At 46.5% G+C, this 23,432-nt stretch overlaps 1 protein-coding gene and 1 pseudogene across 3 annotated transcripts in view; both read right to left on the bottom strand.

Moving 5' to 3' along the window:
• Positions 1 to 6,250, bottom strand: part of BRD7 (bromodomain containing 7) — a 34,246-nt gene extending 27,996 nt beyond the window's left edge. Inside the window, exons 1-2 of one of the 2 annotated variants that reach the window (XM_079117291.1) lie at positions 5,957 to 6,250; positions 5,319 to 5,527 (exon numbers count right to left, since the gene is read on the bottom strand). In XM_079117291.1, the coding sequence (XP_078973417.1) occupies positions 5,319 to 5,527; positions 5,957 to 6,005 (258 nt within the window). In that variant the 5' untranslated portion in view covers positions 6,006 to 6,250. The remainder of the gene's footprint in view (positions 1 to 5,318; positions 5,528 to 5,956) is intronic. The other variant, XM_079117292.1, reaches the window with a different exon arrangement.
• Positions 1 to 23,432, bottom strand: part of LOC306647773 (NADH dehydrogenase [ubiquinone] 1 alpha subcomplex subunit 1-like) — a 442,780-nt pseudogene that overhangs the window by 137,466 nt on the left and 281,882 nt on the right. The window lies entirely within an intron of this gene.

The raw sequence follows: 23,432 nt of genomic DNA, 5'->3' as shown, positions 1-23,432 counted from the left end.
TGTACTTAAAAAGGGAGCTACTTCATCTTTACACTACTTCATGAAGTAGCCCATACAACACTAATGATTTATCCATGTCTCTGAAAACACAGAAGTGAATAATGTGAATATCTAATGTGTAAATTTAATGTGCAAAACAATTTCAGAATTCCTCTTTAAAAACTGATTTTAGAATCCAATAAAAAATCAGTTTTATTGCTTTGCAGCTATGTCTTATCTTTGGTCTTAGGTTGAAAGCAGCATTGGCTACACAGGAAACCTGTTGCCTCTATGATGATATCCCCTAGCTTTCCAAGGCAGAATGAGAAAAATTTCTCCTTAGACTCCAGAAACATTTTATTCAAACCTCTATTAGGATTTACCAGGCTATCAAGTTTATTTATCCTTTCGTAGTTGATTCCCCAGCCCAAGTCTGAACTCCTGTAGAATTTGTTCATTCTTCCTTTCTTTACTATCATGTATCTTATTTATCTTCATCATGTGCATCTAGTACAGTCTGGCTAGATGATAGGCATCTGAACAAATGAATAAACACACTTCTGTCATGGGAGCAACACTACTCACATGCCCTTAGTCAGAGTCCTTCCTTCTTTGGGAAGACCTTCTGTGATTAAGAGGACAATCTCAGGAGAGATGCACTTTAGAACAGCATCGAGAACGAAGAGGGAGGGTTTTCTGCCAATCTGGGAAAGCCATAATGGCTGAGATCCTTCGTGTGGCAGATGTTACACCAAATAGTCAATGAATTGTGTTTTGACAGAATCCCCATTCTGCTTAATACCATCAATCATTTGCTGTTCCCTTCCTCTCTAGAGATAAGCTTCCTTATATTCTGCCTCAGTTAAATCAGCATTCAATGAACTACTAATAGTACCTACCTCATGAAGTTGCTTTTAAGAATTAAAATAATAAAAATACATTAAGAACTTAGAATACTAACTGGCATATAATAAACATTCAAATGTTAGTTTTCATGCATATATATCCCCTTTGGAACTGGAATTTACTGTGTAGTAGTTTTAAATTTTCTTTATAAATTTTAATCTCAGCTTTATAAATAACAATATATTTGTTAATGCTTTCAATTTTTAAACAATTTTTTAATTAATGAATGAGATGAATTTAAATACCAGTGATTCTATCTGTTAGGGCATTTAACCTTTAATACTGTCAGTAGGGCCTTCCTACTGAAAAGAAGAAAATCACTTAAGATAACTTGAAAAGTTAGAGGGTTTTGCATTGTACGTGTGTGTGTGTGTGTGTGTTCCCTTCTTATTTTTCTACGTAACAGATTCCTGATTTTTCCCCTAAGGTCTGAAGGACTGAACCTAGGGCCTCACACAAGCCAAGCAAGTGCTCTACCACCAAGCTACACCCCCAGCACTTTCTATTTTTAAAATTTGAGAGAGGGTCTTGCTAAGTTGCTGAGGCTGGTCTCAAAATTGCAATCTCCCTCTTTCAGCCTACTGAGTAGCTGGGATTACAGGTATGTACCACTACACCCAGATTCCTAATTTTTGGCAGGGTACCATGCCTCCACTCATTCCTTCCAACTGAAAGACAACATCTCCTGGATTCCCTACTAACTAGAGTGGCATGTGATTAACTTCTGCCTAATGAAATACCAGAAGTCATGTATGCCTTTTAGAAAAACATTTTAAAAAGAAAATGGTATAATTTATTCTTTTCATCTGCTTTTCTTCCATCCTGCTGCATGCAAGTAAGAGCCACCAACTCCTCAGAACCACACTTCATAGGCTGATGATGGGTGTCATACAGCTGAGTTTTTCAGGAGACCAATGACTCCTAAAACTCCCTGAAGATTCAGAACACAGCTCAAAGAGGCACACCCTCTGGAGACTTCCTCCCTAGATGACACTAGCAAAAAGAATCCCTCTCCCCATGACCAGTCTGGTTGGGAAACAGCTTTTATAGAAACAATGATACCCCAGAATCTAAAAACGTCCCACAGTTCGTAGTCCTGAGTCCTGGGAAAGTGAAAATTTGGGCAAATTTGCTTCACTCCTCATCCACCTACATATACTTCACTGCACGGTATTACGGCCAGATGAAGTTGTAGATGCACATGCATATTAGTTTGCAATGGCATCAAAATATAAGGTGGTTAATGATAATCAGAGACACAGTTAAGAAAGGACCAAGTGGCTAGAACAGAGGGGGAGACTTCCAGGAACCCATCCTGAAGATATCCTTATAAAAGCATACAAAATGTGTTAAATGAGGCTCAATGCAGCATTTCTTAGAACAACAACAACAACAAAAAAAAGATTAAATAACATGTGGCATATCCATAAACTAAATACTATGTAGTTGATAAAAATGAGAAAATTGATAAATCAAGAAGGCTATGAGTTTATTAATGATGTTATGGCAGTAGTTGCCAGAACTAAAACCAAAAATAGATAAAAAAATGGTCACTTCAACTTCTATTTACTCAAGATGATAGCGAGACTAGGGAACAAAAGAGACAACATTGGATGAAAGGTGTCAACCCTACTTGGGAGATGGAAGGTAAATGGAGGAATGCAGAACAGAGAGGGCAAGAAATTGTCTATGCGCAGAGTTGGATTCCTCTGAAAACAGCCAAGATCCTAGGACCCTGGAAAAGCTCTGAACTTGGAGACATGAACAATCAGAGTCTCCAGATGCTGAGATGCTTGAGTGAAAGCAGAGAATTTAGTAGTAAGAATAGTAAGACTTTCAGCATTCTTTTCCCTGGTGTGTCCAGAAATTCTGAAAATCCTACTCCCAGGAAGGGAGAACTTTTCTCTGGAGAAAGTGAGAAACTCAAAGAAAATATTTGTAAGATGTAAACTTTGAGGGATTTCCCACCAAAATATCAGGTCCCCATTTGGTTGCTCTTCAGTGATATCCATCAACTGATAAACTGTGTCTAGGCACAAAGTATTTATCAGCTCTTTTGTGCTTTAGGTTTAAATAAAAATAGATAACTACAGGATATTTTTAACATTAGAGAGACCTAACCTGATGAACTTGGGTGAGATAAAGATAATGAAGGGACCAAAAGAAAACTAAAGGGGAAAAAATACTTTAATATCTTTGGAGAAAAAAGATACTTCATCTAAAATCAAGAAGAGGATACTATTTTAAAAGGACAACTAGAGAAGAACAGGTTCTTAGAAATTCAAACTATAACATTTGAAATAAAATCCAATAGAAGAGGAGGATTTTAAAACTTCAGAGACTTTCCTTGGAGAACACAGAAATCCAAAAGAGGGAAACAAAAAAATTAGAGGACTGATTGAAGAGTTCAACATCTAAATGACAAGGGTTTCAGAAAGTGAGAAGAGAGAAAAACAGAAGGAAGGAAATTATGATGGGAAATACTTGCAGAGAACACCTCAGAATTGAAGACATGAATATCCACTGTGAAACTTGAAACATTAAAGACAAAAGCAGGAAAATCCTAAAAATTCCAAGGAAGCAAATATAGGTCATACACAAAGGACTAAGAATCAAAATGGCAACAGCCTTTTTCTTTTTCTTTCTTTCTTTTTTTTTTTTTTTTGCAGAGGTGGTTGTGCTGCTGCTGTTGCTGCTAGAACTTGAACCCAGGGCCTTGCACATGTTAGACAAGTACACTATCACTATTTAATCTCCAGCCCTAGCAACACACTTTTGAACAGCAAACTGTGAAGCCAGAAGACAACAGAGTAATACCTTTAAAATTCTGTGAGAAAATAACTTTCAATTTAAAATTCCATACCCAATTCAAATCATCAACCTATATGAAGAATCTAGAGACAGAATAAAGGAGCCCCAGAAAGCAATTAAACCATCTAGACAGGGAGTCATCTGAAAAACATGATACTGATGGGTTTCATGGGTTTTACAAAGACCATAGTTTGGGAAGCATTAATATGTGATAAACCAATGAAGCAATTAACGAGTCAGTCAAGATCAGATCTGTATTTGTACACTGTACTCGCCTCTAGTGAACAATTTAAAGTAATTACAAATATTTATTTAACCAATAATTGTGATGCATCAATATGGTGAGAATGGAGGTAGACAATTGGGGGTGTGGAGCAGTACAATAACACTAATTTAAATTCTCGTTTTTTTAAACATCAGTAAGATATAAACTGAAAATCATTAGATGGCAAATAAACCTATATTTGAAAATGGACATAAATAGCCAAAGAAAAAAAAACAAAAAGTTTAGGAAATAAAACTACAATGAAGAGGAATGCTTGTGTATTAAAAGTCTTGAGCACTCTTGACTTTTAAAAACTACATTCATGATTTCATTATTAATAAAAATTAATTTTAAAAAAGCTGGTTGCTTCTAGAAAGGGACATGATATAAAAAATTAGGGTGAAGAAAAGATTTTTTAAATCATGTGCACTTCTTTCTTTGTTTTGTCTTGTTTTTAGGAGAGTATTTATTCCCAGCAACCATCACATCTTTCCAGAAAAATCATTTTTTAAAATCTTAAATTCCAAAAAATTAATAATCCATTCTCTAAATGGATGGGAAACTATAACTAAGAGAAGACAAAAGAACTTTTGTCACATTAACAAAGTAAATGATTTTTCTAAAAGATGTCAACATTTCTATCAGTAGTAACCATAGGGAGGTCGTTGGTTGAATTATGTGCACTTCTGTATCACTTGAAGTAAAAAAGATTACATGAATATATGATTTTTATAATTTAGGAAAGAAAATGGAAACTTCAGATAGTATTATGTTGTCACAGTCCAGCTAAAGGCAATAAAAACTGGAGCAGAAACTAATAGATTTGAGAAAATCTCTAAGACTGGGTGACTTACCAGTGTGTTTAATCACATTGGAATAAGACACTTTTATTGTACAGAATCAATCTATGCAAAGATTTACCTTCAAAATACAGTAATTGACTTTACTAAGCCACACAGTGGCAGGTTAAAATTGGGACGTACCAAATTCTAGGATAATTCCAGACACATACTTGATTATTCTTGGAAGGAAAGTTAATTAGATCTCATTCACTTTGGAAAGAACTACTTGCGACAAACCTAGAACACGGAGGCTTTCTTGGGCCTGACTTTTTACCCTTCCTAGATGTTTATAAATGTTCTTTGAAGCAGTTGCTCCAAAGCCACTTACACACTAAAGCACGAACACTGCTGACACAGATGATTCAAATTTCCACTCTGCCCTGCTCGACCTCAGAACAAGCCAGATTTTACAGGCGTTTCAGTGTCTCACGGGACACAAAGATAAAGCTAGGTAGGCACTGGACCTCCCAGAGAGCCGTGCCTTTAGCAAAACTGAAGCAATGCAACCACTTTACCTTGACTCTTCTCCGTTTTCTTCCCTTTTCTTCCCCCGGAACCTGCTTCTCTCCTTTCTTCCTCTTTTTCCGCTTTCTGTCCTTGTGTTTGTCATGATCGTTTTTGTCTTCGAAGAGGCTGGAATCGTGCCCCGAGCTGCCGGTGGAGAGTTCGGTGACTTCGTTCCCTCCCACTTTCAGGACCAGCTTCAAAGGCTTCTCCACATACTCTGAAACAAAAGGAGCGCGCCTGGGTTAAAGGGGGAAGTGGCCGGGCAGTGCCCAGAGCGCGGTGACCGTCGAGCGGGGCGCGAAGGCGCTGTCAGGCCGCGGAGCTCGGCACGCGTGGGCGTCCCGAAGCACCTGTTGAATGACAGACCCTCGCCAGCCAGGGCAGCGCCTCCCGCCCGAACGCCCCCGGGCCTCTCGGGGCGGCCTCCCAGCTGCCCGCCAGACGCCCGCCGCGGCAGGGGACCCGGTTCGAATGCCGCCCGCCTGGGGTTTGCGCGGCTTCGGGCGGGCCGCGCCCCCTCCACGGGTCCCGGCCTGCGGTGGGAGGGGCGGCCCGGCCTGGCCCGCCTCGGGCGCCCGAGCGTGAGCGATTTCGAGAGAATGAACACCGCGCAGGGCGGCCGCCCCGACGGCTGCCCACTCCTCACCCTCGTAGAGGTGTTTATCCGACTTGTGCTTCTTGTGCTTCTTGCCCATGTCCGACCGGGCCCCGGTGCCCGCCCCCCGCGCCAGGCCCAGGCCGTGCGACGCCGCTTCCGGTCCGGGCCAGGCAAGCGGAGGGCGGGAGCGGGGCCCGCGAGACCCCGCGCCGCGAGGCAGGGGGACGGCGCGCGCCCAGCGGCGCGAGGCCCCTCACGAGAAGACGGGGCGCGAGACGCGGTCAGAGCCGGACAGCGGTAGCGGAGCGGCGAGCGGCCGGCGCACGGGCTGGAGAGAGGGTCCGCAGCGCACTCGGTGTGCGGATAACTGTGCGTGGCGGCCCCTGGCGGCTGGAGGTGGCCCTGCAGCTTGCAGACCGGGGGCGGGGTCGGGGCGGGGCCTGTCGCTCTGCATCTTCTCTTGCCCTCCCTCTTTTCCTTTTTCTTTGCTTGCTGTCTCTCCGTCCTTTCCCCTGTTTTCTCCTCCCTTTCGCCTTTCTTATCCCGCCTTTCTTCCTTTTTCTTTCGTACCCTTCCTCCTTCCCTGATTCCTCCTATCTTCCCACTTTCCCTTGCTTCTGTTAGCAATATCCATTGAAGCCCGTTGTACTGGATGCCGGGTCCAGCAGACCCAGCACCTCAAACAAAACCTTATGTGACGGTAGGTGAAGGCCTCCAAGATCTTAATTAAAAACAACCACCAGCAGGTGTAGATCAGTGTCGTTTAGTAAGATCTATTTATGAAAATAAGTGTTGACATCTGTATAAAAAGACTGTGGATGGATACACCGGAACTGTAGAACAGTGTTTCTCTCTGGTGACCAGTGCTGGAGGGGAGCAAATTATTTTAGTTTTATACTTGTCTCTGTTTGAAATATTTCTAATGTGTGTGCCAACTTTTGAATAAAGGAAAAGATAAAATGAAAAGCAAAGACAAAATGAAAAGATAAAATTCAGAAGTTAAATTATCTGAATTAAATTAAGCTGGAAAAAATAATGAAAATGTGTCTGTTGGACTCACACTAAGCCAGGGTGCAGACTATTAGTTTGTATACAGATGTTCACTTCTCAATCCTATTTTAAGTTCTTCTCATCCTTGTTTTTCTTTTCTGTTTTTTTCAGTCACTCCTATCTTTAGTTGCTGAGTCCTCCTGGAGTGCTGGGATACTCACAGTTTAGCTGATTGACATTTACTCAAATATACTGTATTAAGATGTGCTTATTATAGTACATCCAGGAATGTTGGCTATAGGGAAATAAAATAATGTTAATATTTATCTATATGACAACCTTGTAAGATGGGGAAAGTAAGTAAGACTCTTTTCTCACTTTATAGATGAGGAAATGGGTGCCCAGAGAAGTAGGTTGCCAGTTAGTGGTAGATAGGATTCAGATCCAGGTTTCACACGTCCTTTTCATTTGTGAGATGCTAAAGGATATCCTGACTGGCTTGTAGTTACCTTATAGTTAACCTTTTAGTTACTGTGTATAAGCTCATAATCACTGCCTTGTCTCAAGAAAGGATCAGTCATTTACACCTTGGTAAGTGTTATGGTTTGGATCTAGGACATCCCTCCAAAGCTCCTGCATTGAAGGCTTGGTCCCAATGCATGAATATCCAGAAGTACGGCTTTTAGGAAATAACTGGATCGTGAGGGTGCTAACTTCATCAGTGGATTAATCCATTTGATGGATTAATACTTTTTTTTTTTTTTTTTTTTTTTGGCGGTGCTGGGGATTGAACTCAGGGCCTTGTGCTTTCAAGGCATGGATCAATACTTTGAATGGACTACTGGTAGTTGGTGGAAACTGAGGGCAGGTGGGGTCTGGTTGGAGGAAGTAGGGCACTGGGGCCATCCACTTGGGGACCATATCTTGTCCTTGGTCCCTTCCTCGCACGCTCTCCTTCTGTTTCTTGGCTGCCATGAGCTGACAACTTTCCTCTGCCATGCCCTTCTGCCGTGATGTTTTGCCTCACTTCAGGCTCAAAGCAATGGAGCCAGCCTACCCTGGACTGCTACTTCTGAAACCAGGAGCCGAAATAATCTTTTTTAAGTTGTTTGTGTCAGGTGTTTTGGTTACAGCAATAGAAAAAGCTGATTAGTACAGTGAGAATTGTATTCCTGGATCACCTCTCCCAGAAAGATCTTTAGTTTTATCTTGATTTCCAGTGGTGAAATTTGGGCTTATACTTTGGGACCCTATTGCTGGCAAGTGATAGAAATCCAATTTGAATCACTTCAAGTAAGTCAAAAGGGATTTATTGGTTTACATGCCCAGAAAGGGCTGGAGTGAAGCTTGACTGAGGGAAGATGGGAACCAATTATTTGGTGCTGTTGGTTCTCTCTTTCTTCATCTTATCTCTGTGTCTGTTGAGCAGATGGTTTGGATCTTAAAGAGAGAAACTCGGAGCTGGTTCCCTCTCTTCTCTGACTACCCTCTGATGGAGGAAAAGGATCTGCTTATCTCATCTACACTATAGAACTAGTAACTTCCCTTTGGAGAGATTCTGCGTATGCTGCAGAATGTTCACAGCAGTGAAAAGTAAGAGCACAAAGCAGAAGAACACCTTCCAGAAAAAGTTCCTGGAGGGCAGGAACCTCCAACTCATCCGCTTTGGAATTCCCAGCAGCAGTCCTATGCCTGGCACACAGAAGCCACTAGAAAAATGCTAGTTGAATTGCACCTTGCTTATCAGGCAGATTAACATGGCCCCCAGACTCCTGCCTCTGGTGTTTATGTCCTTCCATTGAGTGTGGACTTGCGTCTAACCAACAGGATACAGCAGTTGATGGACAGCCACTTCTGTGATTAGGTTGCACAACACCGATATCAGTCTTGCTAGCCAACGCTCTCCACTGCCTTCTCATCTGCATGATTTGATGAAAAAAGCCACCATGTTTGTGGCACAGACTTGAGGATCCAGTCCGCATCCCCCAAGGCCCCTGACCCAGCAGCCTTTGGGGAATTGAAGCCTCCCAACAACCACCTGAGCTTCAAAGCAAATCCTTCCTCCGTGCAGCGTTCAGATGAGCTCAGCCCAGGCCAACTTCCTGCTTACACCCTTGTGCAGGACCAGGAAGCAGAGGAACCACCTAACTGTGCCCAGACTCCTCATGCACAGAAACCAGGAAGTTATGAGTGTGCATTTACTTATATATTAAGTTTTGGGGTAACTATGTTACAAAGTGGTAGACAGCTTAGACGATATCATCCCCTCAGAAAGAATCGCCTGGACCTGCTGTGGATCTCAGCAGGAAGGACGACGGTGGCATCACGAGAGCGACTGTTAGTGAAGCAGTTGCCTATGTGGGGCACTTGGCTGAGGTGTCGCACGTGTTACCGGCTTCGATCCTTATCCTGGCCTGCAGAGGACCTCTGTTATTCCCAATTCCCGGTGAGGAGACTGAAACCCCGAGGAGCCAGGTGGTTGATCTAAGATCACATGGCTTGCCTACCTGGACTTTGAATCCATACCTGCCTACCTCCAAATCCCGCCTTCCCATCCCCTCACCACACTGCTCTTCAAAAAAAGGACCAGAGCGGTGGAACATCCCTTCCTTCAAGTCGGCGACAGTGCTCAGTTACTACCGAGACCAGAAGAGGATGCATACGCGCCTATGCGCACGCTCGCGCATTGAAAAAGATCAGAAGACGATCTGAAGAATGGCAATCGTTGTTAATGGATATCGATGGATTTTCGTGGGTCCTGTGGAGCGACGAGGAGAACTGGACCTAAGAAAGATGACTGCGCTGCTTAACTCTTTAATGAGGACCTTCAGGTTTGTGAGACCTGGGGAGGGATGGTTCTGACTGGTCCTGAAGAGGTGACACAGCAGCAGTTGGCAGCGGAGGGAGATGGACAGAGCCTTCTCTGCTCATGTGTACTTCCCGGCTGAAGAGCACCATCCCGGGGAGGGGCCCAGGCCAGCTCTGTACTTTGGTTCCTCCTCCCTGGCATCTGCATCCATCTGTGGGCCTCTCTTGCAGCCTGGTTTGCTGCTGGGCTCTGTCGCAGAAGCAGAAGGGTTACCTTCTCTTCTCAGGGTGGACTGACTGGCATATGGATCCCCAGGACACAGTCCCCAAAGCTTTGGGATGAATAACTAACGCAACTCTGCTGAGCACCTGCTCTACACCTGCCACCAGGTCTGTTCTGTGGTTAGTGTCCTTGCTGCCACTCCAGGAGGAGGATACAGATATGCGTCTTGCAGAAGGTGGAGCTGGGTACAGTAAGGACAGTGACCTCCCAGAGTCACCCATCTGGGACTGACTGCAAGTCTTCTCTGCAGGGTTGAGGAGACCCAGGTGATGCGGTGACAAAACCAAACAGTCACCATCTAACTGTTGGGAGTCAGGACTGAGACCCAGGCCAGCGAATGCCTACATGTCTGGACATGAACAAATTTTGCTCAAGTACTGGCTTCAGCCTCACCAGCTCAGCAACCTTGGCACCTCCTAAAAGGGCTCCCTGACTCTGAACTTCTGTCTCCTCCTCAGCACAAGGGGAGGTAATCGGGCCTGCAATAAGGCAGTTGTAAGGAGGAAAGAAGATAACAAGGTCAGAGCACTAAGTGTAATGTCTGGTGTATAGTAAGTGCTGAATAACTGCCACTGCTAATGTTAGCTTTTAAATTTGTGGCTCTTTAAAAATATAATATCATTTCCCTGTGCAACTCTATCTCATGGCTCCCCATCCCACTCAGAGTCAAAGCCACATCCACACCTTGGCTTTCAGAGTTCGATCTAGCCCCACTCTTTCCAGCCTTCATGGCTGCAGCTCAGCCACACTGGCCTTCTCACTTGCTTCTGGCCACTTTCTGCCCCAGGACCTTGGTCTCTGCTCTTCTCTATATCTAAAATACTTTTCTCTTAGCTTCTGCCTCCATATCTTCCTGGTCTACACTGTGACACTTTAGATGCTTCTCTGAAGCCATATCAACTCTTTTCCTATCTCTGGTCCTGCACTCCTTGAGTTCCCCTTGTGACATATCCTCTGGTGTCATGTTACCTATCTGTTCACCTATTTCTTATCTGTCTCCTCTGCAGGATTCTCAGCACTGTGAGGACAGGGATGGGGTCTGGGGTCTCTCCTTCATAGCTCTGTCACCTACATTTACCACAGAGTTAGCTCAGCACAGCTCCTCAAAAATTATTTGTTGAATGCATGAATGAATACTTACCACCGTGTTATGATAGTGCTCCCTTCCTCCTAGAAAGGAGAACCCCGGGATTCTTTCTGGCAGGGACAGAGGTGACCATCTTTGTGGTTTGGGGGAGAGCCTGTGGAAGACAGAGAGGCACCGAGGAAGGCTGGCCACTGGGGGGTGTGGCATTCCCAGGAAATCTCTGCCTGGCTTAGCTTGGAGTTGGCCCCTCTCCAGCCTGGTCTCTCTGCAGAGGAGTGGTGTCCAGGGGCCCGAGGCCAGGTCAGGCTCCTGGCCCTCAGCAGATCAGTTACTCTGATGTGTGCTGTGATCCCCCTGTGGTGGGCCTCAGGCCGTGGTGCTCCTGTGGAGGGGTCGCTCTGGGACACAGCTAATGTTCTGGCCACCTGATCCTGGGGTGGAGAGGAGCCTCCCCTGGTTGGTTGGGGCAGGTTTGGGGGTGTGTGCGCCCAACTCAGTGACCTGGTTCTGGAACCCTTTGGTGACCCTTCGCTTTATACATATCCTCTTCAGCCAACTGATAAAAGGGACTTCTGGGAGCCAAAGTCCTGAACATCAGGGGCTTCTGAGCCTCTCACCTCTGCTGGCCTGGTTCCTCTGGCCCCTCGGGCAGCAGTGAAGCGGGCAGGAACTCCCAAGACTGGGCATCCTGCGCTACTTCTTCCCTTGTCTTCCTGTCTGAATCCCAGTTTTCTCCTCTGCGGAAGGGGTGGAAGAGTGGTTGGCAGGTGGGTGAGCAAAAGCGGGGAGCGAGGGGGCTCCTGACCTGGGGAAGGTCAAGGCAGAGGACGGGCATGGAAGGACCAGCTTTCCCGGAGACTCGGGGTGGGAGAGCTCTGGCGAGTGGAGGGAAGCGGCATTTCCTGAGCCCAGGCCCCTGGCAGCCACAGCAGCTGCCCCATTGGGCAGCATGGGCAGGGCTGGGCCTTCGTGGTGCCAGCTTGTCAGTGCCTCTGGGAGAGGTCCCGAGGGGCAGGGGCTGGGGCTGGTTCAGTGGGTAGCTCTTTGGGGATGCAGTGGCCTGAGGTGATTCACTGTGACAGGCTGTTGACAGTGCAGCTTCCAAGGTTGCTCACGGTCACTGGCAGAGCAACCCTGATGCCTGCTTCTGAGGGAGCCGAAGGGAGGCAGCAGATGGCAGCTGTCCATGTGGGGCTCTGCCTGTGCCGCCTCCACCAGGTGGTCCTGAACTGCTTGCTGGAGGGCAGGGGTTCTCGCCACGGTGCTCCTTGCTGCCAGCCCTGGAAACTGCTGGGACCCAGACTCTGGCCAGGACAGGGATAAACTGGAGCTTCCGATCAAATAGGAAGGAGGCAGAACGAGGTTCTCTTTTCCCCCCTCCATCCACTATCTGTTGTGTGCCTACTATGTGCCAGGGGATGCTAGGTGCTAGGAAGATGAGGGAGGAGGGAGGAAATAAATACAGTCCTGCCCTCAGGGAGTCTGCAGCCCAGTGAGGGAGACATGTGTCGCCTTTGAGAAGCAAACTGGAAAATATCTGGAACCATATACACCAAAATGTTACAGGAAGTGATGCGGTTATAAGCAATTTAAAATTTCTTTCTAGACCCATCGATATTATCAAATATATCCATAATGCACACATATTGACTGAGCGGGTAACTGTTGAATTACGGGTGTGCTGTTCTGCAGGAAGGCCACCAGGCACTGTTGGGATCCAGCTCTGACACCCCTAGATCATGTCAGGTGCCCTCGTGGGAAGCCTTAGTAGAGCTAGGGGTCAGTTGGGGCAGCAATCAGGGACAGCCCAATTTCAGGAGTGAGGGTAGCCGGCTAGGGCAGGGTTGAAGCAAAGTCAGGAAGGCTCAGTTTCAGTCTGATTCCACAGTGGTGACAAGCTGTGTGAGACTGTGGGACAAACTGCAACGTGGAGTGGTTCCTCCTTGTGGGGCGGGGCCTACTCTTCATAGTCTGCACCAGCTGGTGTGGTCCACTCTGGGGTCCTCAGCTGCAGAGGCGACTCAGTTGGTCCTGGGCAATTCTCCAAAGCAAGTGATGTCTGTAGGCGCTTGGCAGCCAATACTCGCAACTGCAGGTGATACCTCTCTGGTGGGATGCCCCTCTGGAAAGGTGGGCTTCTTGGGGCATCAACTATATCCACCAGACAGACAGAGGGATCCACATGAGCCAAATTGGGTGCATTCAGGGCAGAGAGACGGCCAGGCTTGGAGCAAGAGCAGGGAGGAAGACATCAAGGAGAAGTAAGGCTGGGCAGGGCCTGGGGAGACGCTGCCAGGCCCAGCTGGACTTGTGACTTATGCAGAGCACTTCAGCTCTGCGTGGAGGAGGAACTAGAGTGGGTTTAGGAGACAAGTCAGAGACTAGCTGGGGGTTGTCATGGTTTCCAAGTGGGAGAGGGTGTTGGCTTGGACCAGCATGGGGACATGGCTGGTGCAATGGAATACTCTGAGAGTTTAGGAGGAAGAATTTGGGGGGTTAGCGGTACCTGCGAATGACCTGAGAGGCGATGCCAAGGAGGAAGTTGAGTGCATGGGTCTGGGCCTCAGAGAAGTGAGGTCTGAAAACAGGCTTTGGCACAGAGGTGTCTTTGGGACCTCAGGAGCAAATGAGGAGAGGGCAGAGTGAGCAGAGGAGATGGAGCTGGGGGTGGGGGACTTCTAGATGGACTAGCTCAGTGAAGGACAAGATGGAAGCAGAGGAGACTGAGGAGCAGGGATTAGGGGCAGGAAGGGACGCAGAAAGCAGGGCCAGCAGCTGGAGGGTACAGTCCCTGCGAGGCTCTGCTCAGGGCTGGGGAGAGGTGGTTCAAGGGTGCAGAGCCACGAGGCCAGCGCACTGAGGTGTGATGGGCAAGAGGAGTGGAGGTAAGATCACGCAGGCCTCGGATCCTGGGGATGGGTGGGATTGGACTTCGCCTGGTGAAGTGGGAAAAGGGCTGGGCATTTTCTAAGAGCCCTGGGCTGGGACACTGGCCCAGGGGACAGTGTCCAGGCTCCTGTTTCACCTTTTGCTTCTTGGACCTCCTGCTCTGGGGATGGGCCTAGGTTTGAATTCCCTTTGTGCCAAGTGGCTGTATACTGGCCGGACTCCTATCAGACTGTGACTCCGGGCTTTTACGGAGCTGTGCAGATCCCTCGTATCTTAACCCTCTCTGCCAAAACCAACTGTGAAACCTGGGCATGTCTCTTCCCTGCCTGGACCTCACCACCTCCATCTCCACTGGGCTGCAGGAAGAGGCTAGGTGTTTGCTCTTAAACTCTGTTGCCGTGGAGAAGTGCATCTCATCTGTCAGTGTCTGAAAAGAAGTTTTATTTTAAAGATTTGGGTGTATCTTAGATTTCTCTTGATCCTGTTACTTAGTTTTAAACTTATTTTCTGCCTAAGCAATATGTGTTCATCATAGATATATTTGAAAATACAGATGGGCCTAGAAAGAAATTTTAAATTGTTCATAACCTCACCATTTTCTGTAACACTTTGGTATATGTCATTCCAGATATTTTCCAATTTGTTTCTCACATTAGTGTTTGGTAGTGATTCTTATCTCCTTGCCTCAGGGACATATTCAGGATGCTTCTCCATGGTATATTCTAGAACCTGGTTACTCTAAGTGTGGTCTGTGAACCAGCTCTATCTACAGCACCTGGGAATTTTGTAGAAATGCAAAACTTCAGGCCCTAACTCAGAACTGTGGAATTGGAATCTACATTTTTAACAAGATCCCTGGGTGATTCATATATACATATTAAAGTTTGAGAAGCACCGTTTTAGAACATTAGCTCATGCCTACACTTGATTTTCTTGGACAAGAAAAATGGAACCTCTCTATAAAGTTAGAACGGGACACCAAAAGAACTTTGACAATCGGATAAACTCCGGCGCCCATTATTTTTACTTACAAGCCCAAAGAAAGAAGAAGAATAGCTAAGGAACTCTTTTTTTAAAATTTCCTTAAAATACTTTTAACTATTAAAAATAATGATTAAAAGAGCCCCATGGGCTGCAAATTAGTGCAGCCACTCTGGAAAGCAGTGTGGAGATTCCTTAGAAAACTTGGATCGGACCCACCATTTCACCCAGCTATCCCACTCCTCGGCCTATACCCAAAGGACTTAAAATCAGCACACTACAGAGATACAGCCACACCAATGTTCATAGCTGCTCAATTCACAATAGCCAGACTGTGGAACCAACCTAGATGTCCTTCAATTGATGAATGGATAAAGAAACTGTGGTATATATATACACAATGGAATATTACTCAGCTATAAAGAATAATAAAATTATGGCATTTGCAGGCAAATGGATGAAATTGGAGATCATGCTAAGTGAGATAAGCCAATCTCAAAAAACCAAATGACGAATGATCTTGCTAATAAGCAGATGATGACACATAATGGGGAGTTGGAGGGGGGCAAGAATGGAGGAAGGAGGGACTGTATAAAGAGGGAAAAGAGGGGTGGGAGGGGTGGGGGAGAGGAAAAAATAACAGAATGAATCAAACATCATTATCCTTTGTAAATGTATGATTCTGCAAATGGTATGCTGTTACTCCATGTACAAACAGAAACAACATGTATCCCATTTGTTTACAATTAAAAAAAAAGAGTCCCACACATGCAAAAGTATTGTAATCAAATTCCATTCGTTGAAAACAACACATTAAAATTTGAGTCTTCATTAATTATAAAAGTAAAAATTAAAACTTTTAACTTCAAAGATAAAGTACACTTACACTAACAAGATACCATTTTTATTTCTTATACATAGGAGCTCTGCTTAAGATTTCATTTGAGACAAGGAGTTGATAAAAATTTTTGAAAACCACTCAGTGATATGATCTCCAAGGACCCTTCCATGGCTTTGTGACTCAGCCATGTGATCACTATTGTGATCAAATATTTTTATTTTTGAAATACCCATCTTTCAGCACACTCTACACTAAAAAAAAAAAAAAAAAAAAAAAAAAAAGCCACACTACAGACTAGAGATGTGTGTGGCTGGATGCAGTCACCTGGAACTTGATGCAGGTAAGAACACTGGACTAGAAATCCAGACGCCTGGTTCTTGCTGTTGTTTTGCTTAGCATCTGTGTGACAGACAGAAATTCATCCCTAATAAAGTAAGCTTCAGGTAGGGCTATATCCAGGAACTCAAATGATGTTGCAAGATTCAGGCTTACTTTCTCTTCATCCTACTTTCTTCACTGGCCCATTGTCAGTTAAGCTTTAGTGATGTCCGGGCTGACATCTTTGTAGATCACAATCCAAAATAAATTCTACTTTCTCTAGTGGGTTATCAAAAGTCATGGCTTTATCTCATTGGACTAATTTAGATCATGTGCCTACCTTGAACCAATCGCCACCAAGGGGCATGGTGGGAGTGGAGAGGGTGTAAATGGTGGTAGTTGAACTCAGGAACAATTCAAACCTAAATCACAAGTCTTCTACCCCTTGGAGCTTGGGTGTGAGGCTAGTGGTACCTAAACTACCTGGTCTAAGTTGGTTTCCCCAAGAAAAATGAGATGTTTATTCCCACAAGATTGGAGAATGGATGCTGAATAGATAATACGAAAACAAAACCAGAGCAGTTTCTAAACTCAGCATATGTGTGTGCTTGAGGGGACTATATTTGGGAGAGTCCAAGGAGAAAGGACGTATACAGTGAGGACCATTAACTGTTCAGAGATGAGTGGAGCCCAGAGGCACCTCACCAACACGCATGAACCAGGCTGACAGGCAGGTTCCTTGCTGAATAGAGACACACTATATTTAATAAACAGAACATGCTTCGTGAAATTCTAATACCCCTTGTGAGACTGGTCACCAACGAAGAGCTGGCAGGAAAGTTCTTTCCTGTACATTCAATTCTGATTGGTTGGGTTGACACTTGCCCTGCTTATCAGAGAAGCAAATGTGCTCATTTGCTCCGGGAAATGCAACCAGGGAGACATTTCCTACCCTCTCTTCACTGCAGTCTAGCCTTTCAGAGGCCAGGGAGGATCAGACTTGAGGTTGCTGCCATTATCAGCCCTGCTCTACTTATGCCAGTTTTTATAGCGTCGTTTAGTTATTTGCACTTGGAAGTGCTCTTGGTTGGTCGATACTGGTGTTTAACCCTACACATAAGCATTTTGGAAGACACAGATGAATAGGCATTTCTTTATATGGGGCAGAGAAAGGAAAAAGGTGTTCCCTTTATTCAGAAGGGAACAGTTTGGAGTGGGACACAAGGAATTCTTCCTGCCTTCCCGTCCAACTGCACCTGGAATAAAATTCTTTCCTCTAAATCTTCCCAGATGCCCCTGTTAGGCAGAAACAGCCCCACGTCTATGCACCTTGGCATTGACTCAGCAAGAGCCACGCCATTGCAAGCAGGAGCTTCCACTCTGCCCCGTGTCAGTGTACTCTGCCACCACAGCCCGAGTGACCTTTCATGTTTATTAATTTTTTTGAGATGGGATTTTACTAAGTTGCTCAGACTGGCCTTGAACTGGCCATTCTGCTGCCTCAGCCTCCTGAGTAACTGGGATTACAGGCTGAGCCACCATCTCCAGCCATAGACTGGATCAGAACACATGGTTTCCCTGGTCCCCACTCGTTGGTGCCTTCCTATGCCACTCAGATTAAACCCAGTCTTTCTTCCTTGGCCCTCAAGGATCCCTGTGACCTGGCCCTCCCCTCTGACATCATCTTCTGCCACTGTCCACCCTTTGGACATGCGTTGCCTAATCTTAGTCTTCCACATACACCTGTCTTCCAGGACTTTCAGACCTGCCGTCCCTCATTCTGAATGCGTTCCCACACTCTTCACGAGCCTGGCTCCTTCTCATCTGGTGCCACCAGAGAAAGGCCCCCTTTAAGGATTTTTGAAATCCTGCACAAACAAGTCCTCTTTAGTGTCTCCTGTAGCACCCTGTGTTCCCTCCTGTTTCCTTTCAAAGACATCACACTTGCCATCCCATATTGTTTATTACCTGTTTCCCCATTTGATGGAGAACTTCACCAGGGCACCGGCTGTGTCTATTTTTCTGTTCCCCTTGCTGGAGCCCCTCCAGCTATTACTGGGCATTTTTGCCAATCTAGCATCGAGGTTCCTCTTTCCCTGAAAATAGCATCCTGACTCCCACCGGGAGGGCCTCCTCTCCCCAGAGGGCAGGGCCCACCAATGAGAGCATCATAGCTGTCAGTGATTGGTCCAGGTGTGGGTAAGTGACTGGACATCCAGCCAATGAGAGCATCACAGCCTCTGGTTTAGTGATTGGTACAGAAGTGGGCGTGTGACTGAGGCTTGTCTTTGGTGGGAACTTTCCATGAATCACCTTCTGCTAAGTTAGTGGTATATCAGCTGGAGCTCTTGGGACTTCAGAGGAGACGCTACCTGAGAATAGGCAGTATGGAGAAAGCAGAGACAAGGGCCAGTGTCCTGGTGACAGTACTTTTGTTCCTGGATCCACCTGAGCCTGAAGTTCATCAAACTTTTACACTTTTCAACCCTGTGAATCCATAAATTCCTCAGAGTTTTCTTCTTTGAACTGGCTTTCTGTCACTTGCAAATGAAAAAACATAGGCTGGTGTGCATGTGTGTGTGTGTGTGTGTGTGTGTGTGTGTGTGTACGCATGTGTGTGCTGCACACGCACTTCATGCATCCCTTCACGTGATGCTCATTGAGTTCATCCTCTATTCAGGGAACTGGGCACTGCTGCTTTCCAGAGCATATAGAGGGGACCAGGACAGTTACTGACCTCAGAAGTGCTAGGAACAGGGCAGCAAAATCACCTCCTTGCTCAGATGACTTTAGGAGCCGTGAGATGGATCTCGTAGCAGGCCAGCTACCTAACTTGCAGGGTCCAGTGAAAAATGAAAGTGCAAGGTCCTCTGTTCATAGTCATTAAGAATGTACAGGTGGCACCCGCAGAGCATCCAACCGAGTGTGCAGCCTGTGTCCCTGCACGTGGTGCTCACTCCCGAAGCCAGCCCTGGTTCTCAGCGTGGGACCACAGAGACATGCATGTGGGGAGGTCACTGTACATCATTATCCAACAGGGCTAACTTTAAGTGCTCTGAGGGGCAAGCGCCCGGCTCCTTACGAACAGAATCTCTGGCAGGGACCCAGGTTTGAGAAGTGCTCCCTACAGCGAGAGCCTTGAGGGGACCCGGGGGCGTGTGGGTGGCTGTACCATCCCTCTGGTCGTGAAGGAAGGCGGGATTGCCTGGAAGGGAAGCGTGCTCCTGGAACATAAAGATCTCAAGCCCGAGCCTGTGCTGGGTGGAAGCAGAGGGAGAGGTGCTGGGTGGGTTCTTTGTTGTCCGCTGCAAGGCAAGCAGCGCTGGGAGGAGCATGGATCTGGTTAGAAGGATTAAGAGAAAAAGAAGTTTTCCAGGGACACTTGGCAATGTCCTGGTTCTGAAAACAGACAGATCTAGGGTTGAGTACCACTTCAGTCATTTAGTATCTTAGTGACCTTGGGCAAGTCACTTGACCTATCTGAGTTATGTTGCGTGCAATGCTGTGACATTACCTCCGGTATGTTTATTGTGAGCACCGAATAAGATAGTGTTCATGAAAAATTCTTTCTACTCTATAAAATATAACCATAATCTATCAGTTCTAAGATGCAGGTTTTTTTTTTTTTTTGCATTTCATATCTTTGAAATTAGGATGAATCTTATAATCCATGATGTAACATAATTTAATTGGCAGCTTTTAGTTTTTCTGGGTGACATAAAATAATTGTGTTGCAACCTGTGGGGTCTCATTAACAGACTGGATGAAACGAGAGTTGAAATAGGGGTCATTATCATTTCCACCTCACTACCACCCTTGCTCCCAGAAAACAGAAATGACACCTTTTCATCTGTGCCCCCTCAGAGCCTGGCATAACGCCTGGCCCAGGTCAGTGCTCCATGAATGCTTTAAACTTTGATAAGGGCAAGTGACAGCAGAAAGGTTTGGCTGGAAGAGCTTTTCACAGGCTAAACCCAATCCTCTCACCTCCCAATTAACTTGGCAACCTGACATCTGCGGGTTGTTTTTCTGTCCCCTCACTTTATTTCAGAGAGCTGCTGCTATTCCTACCATCCAGTCTGAAAGGGCACCCAGGGAACATCCCTGTCACCCTCGGCCCTACCTCCTACCTCTCACTCTATGAATAATCCAATTAGCATATCACATCCCTCCACCCTCTGTGATTGGTCAAGGGATGAAGATGTGACCCAACTGGCACCTTTGAGGTAGAAGGAGGGTTTAGCTTGGGGTAGCCACCACTGTCCTTCCCTGCACCCTGCAGCCCCTTGGCATTTGGCTTTTTTGTGCCAACTAGTAGAACTTCCAGATGCCAGTCCTTGGGTCTCTTCCTGAGGGTGCTCTCAGGCTCTGGAGCCAGCTCTGTCTTTGTGTGTAGCAGGCCAGAGTGTCAGGGAGTTAGTGCCACCAAAGAGTAGCCACTGTAGCTAGGAGGGCAAATGGATGTGAAATTTAAGAAGTCCTAGCCTCAGCTCTGGGGCAGCCCTTGGCCAAGGTGAGGGCGCTGGTAGGTCAATACTCCAATTCCCTCTGAGGTGCATGCTCTTCCTTGCGTCTCCCAGTTCCCTGGTGGGATCAGGCCCTGGGTGCCCACAGAGGTAAGTGGCTTAGAGACTCCATGAGCGTCCCTGGCTCATGTCCTTGTTATCCCACCTGTGATCATTTCAAAAGGAAACCACTTGTACTCAAACTCAGGGCACCCTTCTGGGGAACCCAAACCATGACCCTGAATTCCCTGACCTTCCGTGTGACAATGCAGCTCTAGGAGCTGGCAGCTGACTCGCCAGATGTGAGGGGCAAAACCTCCAGGAATGGAGCCACACTCAGGGACAACAGACCGAGGGATGGCAGGGGATGTGAATTTGATGACATTGTGTTCTAAAGATCATGCACTTCAGTTCAGATACTTAACAGAATTCTCCACTGGGTCTCTCTGCAAACCTATATGCATTTTCCTCCTACAGCCACTGTGTCTTCTCGTCTTCACTTTCCACTCTCTCCAAAAATTCTATTGTCCAGAGTTATTCAATTCACTGTTTCTGAGTCTCATTCCACAAAATTAGTCTCCTTCGGGATTCACCATTGCAGAAGTGGTTCAGATGTAGGTGGGAGCTTGTTAGGAAAGTAAAAAGGAACTACTGTATGTGTGTATGATGCTCTGTGGTGTGTGTGTGTGTGGGGGGGGGTACCCACATTTGTGTTTGCGCTTTGGGGCAGAATTCATCTCATGGGTACAGCCTCGTCTGCTGGGAACTCAAAACAGGAGGCGATCCCTCTCCCCCATGTCTGTCTCTTGGGAAACTTGTGTCTTCTTCACTTCTGCGCCGGCTCACTCTTCTCTCCTCTCTAACCCCTTTCTCTGCTTCTTCATGTCCCAACATCATAATCATTTCACGTACTCTGACTCCAGTTCACAGTCTCCACAAAGAATCTGATAGGCTCTGCTCAGCTGCCAATAGATGAGCTTCCCTTGTCCATGTCCTGCCCCTTGTCCAATCAGCTGTAGCCTTGGAGCTGGGGGCGGGGCTCTAGAAGGGGGCGGTGGGGCAATGAAATAGCCTCAGCATCTTAACCCATTGCGAATGCCTGCTCCAAAATCTTCTGGTAGCTTCAGGATGGGAAGGAGGACAATAATGATAATAAGAGCCCATAGTGACTGAGAACTTACTTTTATCAGGAGCGGGACACACATTACCTCTTTTATAATGAAATTTATTGAAATTTAACAATGCACAGATCTTAAGTGTACAGCTCGATACAGGTTTTATTTCTAATTCTCACAGTAAGGCTGCTCATTATCAGCGCCAATATACAGATATGAAAACCGAGGCTGAGTGAGGTCAATCCACTCACTCAAGGAATGGGTCTGGGCTTTGAACTTAGGCAGTGCAACTCTAGAACTGAATGCACTACTGAACGCTACCCTGTGACACCAAGTCACCTTCAGGGTCAGGCAGGACCTAGTGCAGTCCCTGGTGGTGACAGGGAGGCAAGTCAGGTGACATTCATTTTCAAAGTGCATGGGGTGCCAGGTGGAAGAATTCCTGCCTGCCTGCCCTTCTTGGCTATCCTTCTCTCATCCTGCCCCACCCCCAGCTCCTGGCCACTTGGTGCCTTCCTCTGCTTTTCCCGGGCAACACAGCCGCAGCTGGAGGCAGCCCCTGGGAACCACCAACTGGCTTTATGATGTGCAGATGGTGTTTCCGCCAAGCCCCTCGCTTTTTATGTCGGTGGCCTCTGGGAGCTGCGCCAGCCCAGATGTCCCTGATCGTGAGAAAACCTCCCCTGGCAAGGCTGGCATGAGATGCCAGTGACGGGGCTTCAGGCCAGCTCTGGCTTGATTCTCTGGTGAGAGGACTTGGCTGGATGCTTGTGAGGCAGATGATTCTGCGTCATTTGTGTCCAGCCCTGGGGATTAGGACGGTGTATCTTCAGAGCCAGGAAGATTGTTTCTGAGTTTACAAACACAGACATTGCACAACTAGCGTCTCCGAGGGACCCTAGATTGATCTTATTTCCTGCCTCCATAGGTGTTGCTTTATCTATCAAGCTTCCTCCATCAGAGGAGGTGTCTTTCTGTGATAGGAAAAGCCTCATCTGCACCAGTGATAGCCATGTCTCCTCCAGCAGGGAAAATGCGACTCCATCGACTGCTATCAGACTGGGAGTCACCCTTGCCAAGAAAATAGGACTTCTCCATTAGCTTGGGAGTCTTCCAGGTTGATAACTGTGTGTCTGTTACTTCCATTAGGCTAAAAACTCTCTAGGGATGCACTGAGCATTTCTTCCTTTGGACCAGGAACTCACCAGGAGTGGGAGTGATGGTTCCTCCTCATTGCTGTCCTCCCAGTTTCCAACAAGGCACTGCCCTCAGAGGATGGCTTGTGGAGGAGAGTCCTCTTGATGGTTGACAACGGGACAGTGGGTGGGCAACTTTCAATCAGGACTCTGAAGATCTGCCTTGTGACCAAACCACTTGGGAAGGGTAGGGACAGTGCCAGCCCAAACAGCACCTGGAGCTGCATGGGTGAGGAAGACCAACTGTGCCGTGGATGTGCCAGGGACAGAGTCTGCACCATGACCTTGCCGTACAACCCAACATTTGGCTCAGGGCTCAGTCCTCTGCAGGAGTTCAGCCATCCTGGCTAAGTGAATGAATGAAGAGATGGGTGCTGTCCTCGAGAAGCTCAAGGAAGAGATGAACTCATGTCTCTTGAGGCTTCTATGTGTTGGATATAATTTTAGGCTCTGTTGCATACGTTACTCTATTTAACTTGTAGTTTAAATCTGAAAAACAACCTTAGAGGAT

This window comes from Sciurus vulgaris, assembly GCF_902686455.1.
Source record: "Sciurus vulgaris genome assembly, chromosome: 17".
In the NCBI taxonomy this organism is placed as follows: domain Eukaryota; kingdom Metazoa; phylum Chordata; class Mammalia; order Rodentia; family Sciuridae; genus Sciurus; species Sciurus vulgaris.
The sequence above is the reverse complement of the archived record's forward strand: the minus strand, read 5'-3'. Positions and strand labels throughout refer to the sequence as shown.